At 55.2% G+C, this 10,246-nt stretch overlaps 2 protein-coding genes across 2 annotated transcripts in view; one reads left to right on the top strand and one right to left on the bottom strand.

The window, feature by feature from the left end:
* The window catches only part of LOC143692460 (uncharacterized), a 157,779-nt gene that overhangs the window by 16,795 nt on the left and 130,738 nt on the right, over positions 1-10,246 (top strand). The window lies entirely within an intron of this gene.
* On the bottom strand, positions 6,590-7,522 carry LOC143692393 (olfactory receptor 14A16-like). Its single transcript, XM_077172627.1, has one exon. The coding sequence runs from the start codon at positions 7,520-7,522 to the stop codon at positions 6,590-6,592; it is 933 nt and encodes a 310-aa protein (XP_077028742.1).

Below are 10,246 nucleotides of genomic sequence, written 5' to 3' on the forward strand. Positions count from 1 at the left end.
CAGCCCTCTCAGACTCTGTCCGAGATAGCTCAGTCCTTGATTGGCCATAAATTATAAATATCAAAGATGGGCCAATCACAGGTGGACCTGTTGCGTTCCACAGCAGCAGATAACCATTGTTTACATTCTGCCTCTGAGGCTTCAGCTTCTCAGAAGGAAAAATCCTAAAGAAAGGATTTTTAGTGAAAAGATGTCTGTGACAGTCGCCCAGCCCCTGTGCAGGCCCAGCCCAGGCCAGGAGCATTGCGGCTGGGAACGGCCCCTGTGCCGTGGTGCCCACAGCAGCCTTGGGGCTCTGTGCCCCATGGCCTCCCTGCTGGGCAGCCTCTGCCAGCTCCTGCAGAGCCCGTGGCACCTGTGGGGCTGCACAGACAGCCCTGCCCCGGGCTCTGCCGGCCTCTGGGCCAGCAGAGAGGCAGCCAGGGCTGGCCATGGCCGGGAACAGGCCCTGAGCCCCGCAGGAGGATGGAGCTGGGCCACAGCCAAACTCAGCCCAGGCCAAAGCTGGGCTCAGCAGCCAGGGCTGCCAACGCATGCGCACAGAGGCTGGCGCTGACAAATGTCCTGGGCCCCCTCTCTGCTCTGTCCATGCCACCAAGGGCACAGAGCAGCCTCCTCTCTGGGCCACTTGCCTGTTTGCAATGCCTTGCACAGGTGCTGGCCCTGCCCCACAAGGCCTGGCCTGAGTCCTGCCCCTGCACGCTCAGCCAGGCTGAGATGGACACTGATGGTTTCTGGCCCAGGCTCTCGGAGCCCAGCCCAGCTCCCTGCAAGCTCTGCCAGCTGCCCTGAGCTCTGGGCAGCACCAAGGGCCTCTCTGAGCCCAGCCCAGCCCAGCCGGCTCTGGCCCCACAGCTCTGCTCAGGCCAGGCTGCTCTGGGCACTGGCCCCACGGCCTCAGCCCCTGCCAAGGCCACAGCAGCAGCTGCAGCTGCCACAGGACTCAGCCCCAGCCATGGGGGAAGGTGCTGGGCCAAGGCCAAAGGAGGCTCCCTGGCTGCCCTGCTCCCCTCGGCCTGAGGTGCTGAGAGCTCTGCAGACCCTGCTGCCATCCCATCTGCCCAGGGCAGCACAAGAGCCCCGGCCTTGGGGCCCTCAAGAGCTGCTCCTGCTCCAGGCCCAGGGCCCATGCCAAAGCTGGGGCAGCCACAAAGCTGTGCCCATTTCTGTTCATTGCTGCTCTCATGGGCATGGATCCTCAAACACTTGGAGGTTGCTAATGAATTTTATTACTTCAGAGGCCTCTTCTTTCTTGAGCTCTACAGTTCAGGAATTCAGTGGGAAAAGCTCATAAATATTTGTTCGAAACCCCCAAACAAGAAAATCCCATGGGAATAATTGAAGTTTCCAATTCTTCCTTCGTTAATTAGACATATTTCAGAAGTGTATTCGAAGTGAATATACTATATTGAAAACAATGCTGAGAGAATTGTTTTGCCCGTTTAAGTTTTCTTTTCCTGTTTATAGCAATGGACATCAGCAATGTCCACTTGATAGTGACCACCAGCACCTCCTCATGCACTCTGAACAGATTTGAAAATCAAAACCCTTCATAGCTGACAATCAATCACACTTTGTCCCTACCCACACCCCACCATTTCCCTCATCCAGCCCCTGGCACTCAGAGCAGCTGAGGAATGGAGTCACATCCAGGGGTGTCCCCAGGCCTCAGGATTGGGGACAGATCAATTCAATCTCTTTATTGCTGATCTGGATGAGGCCCTCAAGGGCACCCTCAGTCAGTTCCCAGGTGAGTCCAGGCTGGGTGGGAGTGTGGCTGTGCTGGAGGGCAGGAAGCTCTGCAGAGGGATCTGGACAGGCTGGAGCCATGGGCCCAGGACAATTGGATGATATTCACCAAGGCCAAGGGCCAGGTCCTGCCCTGGGCTCACAACCACCCCAAATCCCTGACTGTGCTCTGCCCCTGATCCCCACAGCCTTTCCTGTTTCCTTCATCTCTACATTGCCAGGGACTCTCTGGTACAAGGGAGCCCTGCTCTGGGGATGGAGGAATGCCCAAGTGCCACCACTGGAGTGGGAACCACAACTCATCAGGTTTGTGTCCTTTGGGGGTCAGGAACTGGTGAGACTCAGGGGCACAGAAAGTTTCTCCTCATGGCCAACAGACCATGGTTGAACAGGACACAATTTAATAACAATCTCGCTCTTCCCTGAGCTATGTGCAATGTCCCAGCAGCATCTGAGGAGTCCACCATTGACAAGTCATTTCCATACTAAAATTAATTTCAGACAAAAGTGATTCTGTGATAGATATAAACACAATTAAGTTCTTGTATCAGGATGCTCATCCTGGAGTGGGGGCAAAACAGCTCCAACAATTCCTGATTTGCAAAGCTGTCAGTGGTGGATGGAGAAGGGAGGTCAGGCTGCTCTTGGTGTTGAGGAAATGCTGAAACCAGCCTGACTCATTTCATCTCTTCCTATCCTGGCTGATCTCCCCTCTTTCCCCTTCCACCCAGTGGCTTTTGTCTCCCACCAGGCCCCCGGTGAAGAGCCTGGCTCTGTGTTCTCCATCCCCTCCTCGCTGGCACTGCCAGGCTGGGATGAGGAGCCCCTCAGCCTTCCCTGCTCTGGGCTGGACAAGCCCAGCTCCCTCAGCCTCTGCTCACAGCCCAAGGGCTCCAGCCCCACCTTGGAGGCCCTTCCCAGACCCTGCTCCAGCTGCCAGACATCTTTCCTGTCCTGGGCAACCCAACCCTGGCCACAGTGACCTGGATAATCCCCGTCCTTGATGTCCTGGTCACACAGCCCTGGCCCCTTGTCCCCATGTCAGGCTCTGGGGTGGATCCTGTGGAACATCCTTTGGTGGAGGCTGTGGCTCCAGGTGGGCCGGGGGGATCCCGGGGGACAGGGACCCTGCTGGGCATGGACAGCATTGGACTTGTTGGGAGAAACTGTGAGGGGGAGCTGGGGCAGAGTGACCAACCCAGTGACCTGACACAGCCCTGCTGGGATGTCACATAGCCCCTCTGGGATGTCACAGCCCATTCTCTAATGTCACACAGCTGGTCTCTGATGTCACAGCCAAGTCCGTGATATCATAGTCTGCTCTGTGATGTCACATCTGGCTCTGTGATGTCACAGAGGCAGTCTGTGATGTCATAGCTGATCAATGACCTCACATTACCCACTCTGTGATGTCATAGCCCACTCTGTGACCTCATGTTACCAGATGATCAATTGCCTACACCAGCTGAGCTGACACCTGGAGCTTGTTCTCCACATCCCCAGGCCTATGGAAACCACACAGTGCCCATTGTGTGAGAAGGGGAACTGGAAGTTCAGCAGCCTCAGGGTCCTGCCAGCTCAGCCAGGCCCACTGGAACATTGGGGTTTTCAAGTTTTCAATATTCTGGGTAAGAGAGTGAGGCAGTAACAGAACGTCTACACAGCAATTAGGAAGGGCAGACTTTGGCCTGTTCAGGATGCAGATTTGGGGAGTACTAAATCAGGTACTGATTTTTTTAAGGGAAACAGCCCTTAAAAACAAATGGGGTCTGGGATGGGTGGACACATTTCAAGAAAGTAATTTTAAGGGGGAAGAAGCAGCCTGTCCCAGTGTGGCAAAAGATGAGCTGGTGAGGAAAATGACTGGCCTGGCTGCCCATCGAGATTTTGTGGGAACTCGGGAAAGAAAAGGATACATGAACTTTTGACAGAAGATCAGGCAACTTAGGAAGGGTTTAAGGATGTTGTTAGGTTATGCAGGAATAAAAGATCAGATGTGAAAGCTCAATTAGAGCTTAACCTGGCCACTTGTGCGAAAAATAATAGAAAATGTTTCTATAAATAAATTAATTTCAAATGATAAGATAATGAGAACCTCTACTCTTTTTTGAGTGCAGTGGGGAATACAGTAACTTAAGATAAGGAAAAGGCTAAGCTACTTTACACTTGTTTCTATCAATTTTCAATATTAGGACAGGTTGTCCTCAGGACAAGTGTTCTCCTGAGCTGGTAGATGGGCACAGGGAGCAGAACAGCCCCCTGGAATCCAGGAGGAAGCAGCTGCTGACCTGATGAGCCACTCAGATGCTCACAGGTGTGTGGGATCAGATGGGATCCATCCCAGGGGGATGAGGGAGCTGTGGATGAGCTCCCCAAGCTGCTCTCCATCATTTACCATCAGTCCTGGCTCAGCAGGGAGGTCCCAGAGAACTGGAGGTGCCAGTGTGAGCCCATCCCCAGGAAGGGCTGGAAGGAGGAGCTGGGGAACTCCAGGCCTGTCAGCCTGACCTGGGTGCCCGGCAAGGTTATGGAACAGATCACCTTGAGTGCCACCACAGGGCACCCACAGGATGGCCCAGGGATCAGAGCCAGCCAGCGTGGATTTCAATATCTGCACTGATGATCTGGATGAGGGGATTGAGTCCATGATCAGCAAATTTGCAGATGGCACCAAGCTGGGTGTGAGAGTGGATCTGCTGGAGGGTAGGAGGGCTCTGCACAGGGCCCAAATCCAACAAGGTGAGGTTGAACAAGTCCCAGTGCCGGGTCCTGCACTTTGGCCACAACAACCCCTGCAGCCCTACAGGCTGGGGACAGAGTGGCTGGAGAGCAGCCAGGCAGAAAGGGACCTGCAGGGACTGATGGACAGCAGGCTGGACATGAGGCAGCAGTGTGCCCAGGTGGCCGAGAAGGCCAATGGCTGCTGGCCTGGATCAGGAATGGTGTGGCCAGCAGGAGCAGGGAAGGGATTCTTCCCCTGTGCTCAGCACTGGTTGGGCAGCACCTCGAGTCCTGTGTCCAGTTCTGGGCACCCCGATTTAGGAAGGACATGGAGGGGCTGGAGCGTGTCCAGAGAAGGGCAACAAGGCTGGGGAGGGGTCTGGAGCACAAGTCCTGTGAGGAGGGGCTGAGGGAACTGGGGTTGTTTATCCTGGAGAAGAGGAGGCTCAGGGGAGACAAGGCAGTGTCAGGGCACAGGTTGGACTTGATGATCCCCAAGGCCTTTTCCAACCTTGCTGATTCTGGGGTTCTCTGAAAGCACCCTTGGAGCAGTTGCAGGATGAGCCCTGGGCCTCCTCTTCAGCAGCTCCAGCAGCCCAGGTCCCTCAGCTTCTCCTGGCAGCCCCAAAGCCCATCCTGTCAGTCCTGCAGAGACTCTGCAGCTCCTCCTCATTGCCCAGAACAGGGAGCCCCAGAGGCAGACACAGCAGCCCAGATGTCTCCCGCTGGCCTGGGGTGCCTCTGGCAAGGGAGCAGCAGCAGGCACTGCAGGAGCCTGCAGACAATTCCTGCAGCACTTGTAGGATGATCCTGCTGCCCAAGGGACGTTCCCATGGGGCCAAGTCAGGAACTGCAATGGGGAGTGTGGCCAGAGGGGAAAGGGCAAACAGGGATGGGCTGTTTGCAGGGGAGGGAACCGGGCTGGGCAGTGGGTAGAAATTTGAAGCAGGAAGAGTGGAGAAAGCAAAGGTTCAGCCAAGGAAATGGTCAGGGCAGTTTGGGGATGGCTGCCAGGCAGCCCTGGCTCTGAGCAACAGCGTCTGCAGTGGCACAGGAAACTCCCAGCTGATGGGAACAAACTTTCTGGCTGAGTGCAGAGGCCAGGACAAAGCTGAGTGGTTTCCCTGGTGTCCCGCAGGCCTTGCTGGCCCCAGGGGCTGATGGCATTTGTGCTCCCTCAGGTTCATGTCCCCACAGCAACAGCATGGGGGTGCTGGCCCTGCTGTGTGCAATGCAAACAGGGGCTGCTGAGGCAGTGCTGCCGTGTCTGTGCCTGCAAGGATGGGGCACCTGTGTGAGCTGGGGGAGAGGCCAGGGCTGCAGAGGGGGGATGTTGTTGGCAGCTGCATGAGGACGCTCTGGGACGCTGCCCTGGGCTGTGCAGCGCCCTGGGCATGGATCAGCCCCTGCTCTGCTGCTCCTTCCCGTCTGGCCCAGGGCCCTTGCAGAGCCCCAGCCATGCTGTTTGCCCCCAGCCTGCCCACGGCCAGCCTGGGGCTGCTGACGGGGGTTTCTGTGCTGAGCATTGGCCTGGCCGTGTTCTTGAGAGAGCCTGGGCAAGGAGCCTGGAGCCCCCAGGGCCTGGCCTGAGGCGTCAGCGCTGCCCCAGCAGTGCCCACGGCCTGTCCCTGCTGCAGCCCCGGCACTGCCACCCCCAGGGCTGTGCCCGGCCCCGAGAGCACTCAGGCCCTGCAGCAACACCAGGGCCACCAGGGCAGCGGGGCAGGGCCACGGCAGCAGCACTGGCAACACCAAGTGCTGCTGCTGCTGCTGCTGCTGCTGGGCACAGCTGCTGGGCCAGCCCTGATCTGCCCCAGCTCTGCACACAGACATTGCTGCTGCAGCTCCAGAGAAGGCAACAAAAGGGCATCTCTGCAGAAAACTCTGCTGGGAGATCCTTTAGTTCCTTTAAATACACTGAGAGTGCAGCCCCTCATTGACACAGTGTGTGGCCACAGGGAAGGTGGAGAGAAACAATATGAGAAATGGCACAAACAATGACATTATTTGTGGACAATATGGAAAAAGTAAAAGAAAAGAAAAAACCCCACGAACAAACCAACAAGAAGTATCAAAGATTCCATTTGTTACAAATGATTGGCATAAATTTGACAGCAGTTTAATGTTTCTGAAACCATCCAGTCATCACTCTCCACACTGCAGCCTTGAGCTCCTGGTTCCTCAGGCTGTAGATGAGGGGGTTCAGGGCTGGAGGCACCACTGAGTATAGAACTGACACTGACAGATCCAGGGATGGGGAGGACATGGATAAGGGCTTTAGGTAAGCAAATGTGCCAGTGCTGATGAACAGAGAGACCACAGCCAGGTGAGGGAGGCAGGTGGAAAAGGCTTTGTGCCGTCCCTGCTCAGAGGGGATCCTCAGCACGGCCCTGAAGATCTGCACATAGGAGAAAACAATGAACACAAAACAGCCAAGTCCTAAAAAAGCACTAAGAGCAATGAGCCCAAGCTCTCTGAGGTAGGATTTGGAGCAGGAGAGCTTGAGGATCTGTGGGATTTCACAGAAGAACTGGCCCAGGGCATTGCCATGGCACAGGGGCAGGGAAAATGTATTGGCCGTGTGCAGCAGTGAAAAGAGGAAGCCACTGGCCCAGGCAGCTGCTGCCATGTGGGCACAAGCTCTGCTGCCCAGGAGGGTCCCGTAGTGCAGGGGTTTGCAGATGGACACGTAGCGGTCGTAGCACATGATGGTCAGGAGGGAAAACTCTGCTGAGATAAAGAAAAGAAAGTAAAAGACCTGTGCAGCACATCCTGTGTAGGAGATGTTGCTGGTGTCCCAGAGGGAATTGTGCATGGCTTTGGGGACAGTGGTGCAGATGGAGCCCAGGTCAGCGAGGGCCAGGTTGAGCAGGAAGAAGAACATGGGCGTGTGCAGGTGGTGGCCGCAGGCTACGGCGCTGATGATGAGGCCGTTGCCCAGGAGGGCAGCCAGGGAGATGCCCAGCAAGAGGCAGAAGTGCAGGAGCTGCAGCTGCCGCGTGTCTGCCAATGCCAGCAGCAGGAAGTGCCTGATGGAGCTGCTGTTGGACATTTCTTCTGTCTTGGCAAGGGGACCTGTAGAAAAAGTAATCATGGAATAGTTGGGTTTGGAGAGGACTTGAAATATCCCAGCACAGCCTGGGGGCACTTTCCCCCCACTGCCTGCCCAGGGCTCTGCTGCCTGGAGCTGTCCCTGCCAGCAGCTGCTTCCCTGTGCCCAGGGCTGGGCCCTGCCAGTGCTGCCAGAGCCCAGCCCAGCCCTGGGGGCTCAGCTCTGCCCTGCAGAGCCCTCCCAGCTCAGGCACTGCCCAGGGGCAGCTCTGTCTCTGCAGGCTATGATGGAAACGTCAGAGCAACCCTGAGGAGGCTGGAAAAGCGACACTGATGCTGCCTCAAAGGACTGATTTCTTTCACTGCATGCTTTATTCAGATCTCAGATAATTTATTATGTTTCCTCAGCCTTACCTCAGGGATGAATATGTATGTACAATTTCCCATCAAGGCATCACAGAGCAGTAGAATGAAAAGCAGGATTTCCCCTTTTATGCATCCCCTGCCTTGCTGTGCTCCCTATATAATCTAAATTCTGCAGTTAAATGCAATGCTAGGAGCAGTCCTGAACAATGCAGCATCCTCCCCACACAAGGAGAACACTTCCAAGCCTCACCAGCTGCCTCCCCCCAGCCAGATCTTGTCCCCCAGTGCTGGGAGCAGCTGCCAGGGCTGGCTGAGAGCTGTCCCTGGCAGGCAGCAGAGTCCCTGCCCCAGCACAGCGCCCTGGGCTGCAGGACCCTGCTCTGCAGGACAGCCCTGGGCACCCCTGGCTGCTCTGCACAAGAGACAAGCAGAGAATGTACTCACAGGCTCTGCAGGCATTGGGATGTTCCAGCTTGAGGAGATGGCTCCAGGAGCTGCAGCTGCATTGTCCTGCAGCCAGAGGTTCCTGTGCCAAGGGCTGGCAGTGATTGTGCCCCAGGCACTTCTCAGCCCCTTCCCAGCCCTGACTGATTGAAGCTCTCTGTGCCTCTGGGCTGTGCCCGGGCTGGCTGCAGGCAGTGCCCCAGCCCTGCTGGGCTGGCACAAGAGCTGCTCATCCAGAGAAATGTGCTTTTGAAGCTCTTCTTGGTGACCAGGAGCTGCCTCTGGGCCAGGAGCCCAGCCCAGCTCAGCAGCACAGACACAGCACCAGGACTTTAATCAGCCTCTGGGCCTTTGTGCTCAGGCCCTGAACATCAGTCCCTGAGAGGGAGCTGAAGAAACCTCTGCAGAATTCCAAGGCAGAATCCAACTCCAAACTTTCTTGGACTTTTAATGGGTTCCACTGAGGGACATGACTGAGCAAGTGTCCCCAGGCCCCAGGCAGAGCAGAGAACTGCAGGCAGTGCTGACAGGTGGGGACAAAGAGAAGCCAAGTCTTGGTGGCCTGGGGCACAGCAGGGTCTGTGCCAGCAAGGGCTGGGAGGAGACACCTTGTCCTGAGGCCCTGGGGCCTCCTGGCACAGCCCCAGCCAGGCTGGGCACTGTCAGCCCCTTGTGCTGCCCTCAGCATCCCCCCCTAGCCCACATCCCAGTGGCCTCAAGGATCTGCTGCAAGGAGTCCCTGGGGAGCCTTGCTCAGCAATGGCCCTGGGGGCTCCTTCATGCTCCCTGCAGGGACTGCAGCTTTTTCAAAGGACTTGGAGTTTGGCTTTTGCCTTGGAGTCTCTGAGAGGTTTGTGCAATCATGGCCTCCAATTATCTGCTGTAATTAGTCCCTGGAGAGGCTCTGTCAGTAACAACACTGAGTGGGGCTCATTAATACTTCAGGGTACTTCAGTTATTTGAAGGTACTTGGTGTTTCCCTTTTGATACAGACTCTGTGAGAGGTTTGTGCAATCACGGCCCCAATTATCTGCTTTAATGAGTCCCCTGAGAGCTTTGTACTGACACTCAGTGGTGCTCAGTAATGCTTTGAGATACTCAAGGTTTTTAAGGTACTTTATGGATTTAAGGATACTTTTAGATACTTTTAAGGATTTTCCTTTCCACACTGAGGCTCTGAGAGGTTTTTGTGCCATCCTGGCCTCCAAGTCTCTCCTCCAAGGGGTCCATGAGGAGCCTGTGTTGAGTATCTTCCCCCTTTCTGTTTTAACACAAAGATGGAATTGAAAGAATTTTTTAAGACTTTCTAAAAGCATCCAAACAAACATGGGACAATCAGCAATACAACAACAACCACTAAGAGAATTAATAGTCCTGTTCTAGCTAGACATCATCCAACCCTTTAGTCCCTTGGATTGGAAGAGTTTATTGACCCAGTCTTTGTTTTCTACTTGAAGCTTCTTGAACCCTTTCTTCAGTACCTGAATGCTCTTGTGCATTGACTTGCTGTGGCTGGAGAGGTTCATGCAGCACATGCCCTCAGAGTCTACACAGCCATGCCCATGTGCCCAGAGTAAAATCTCTATCGCTGTTCTGCAAGGTGGCGTGTCTGATGGTCTCTGTGTCTGAGAGCAGCCACTCAATGTGAGGGAGGCAGCATTGGTTTGCTTACTTAACAGGCACCCAGGATGGTCTGATTGTCCTAAAGCTTTAGCTGCAGCCACCCAAGGTAGTAAGATGGAGGCTGCTATTCTTTGGTTTTGACTCCAATAGATGACATTATTTTTGCAATCAGATTCAAAGTAGTGTGTAGATCTTTTTGCTCTCTTTCTCTGGCCATTAATCATTTTTGTGTTGGGTGCCAGCAAGGTAAGCCTCCCCAAGCTACAAGGTCTGCCTTTGATGTGTGAAGGGA

Source organism: Agelaius phoeniceus (genome assembly GCF_051311805.1).
Source record: "Agelaius phoeniceus isolate bAgePho1 chromosome W unlocalized genomic scaffold, bAgePho1.hap1 SUPER_W_unloc_1, whole genome shotgun sequence".
Lineage (NCBI taxonomy): Eukaryota > Metazoa > Chordata > Aves > Passeriformes > Icteridae > Agelaius > Agelaius phoeniceus.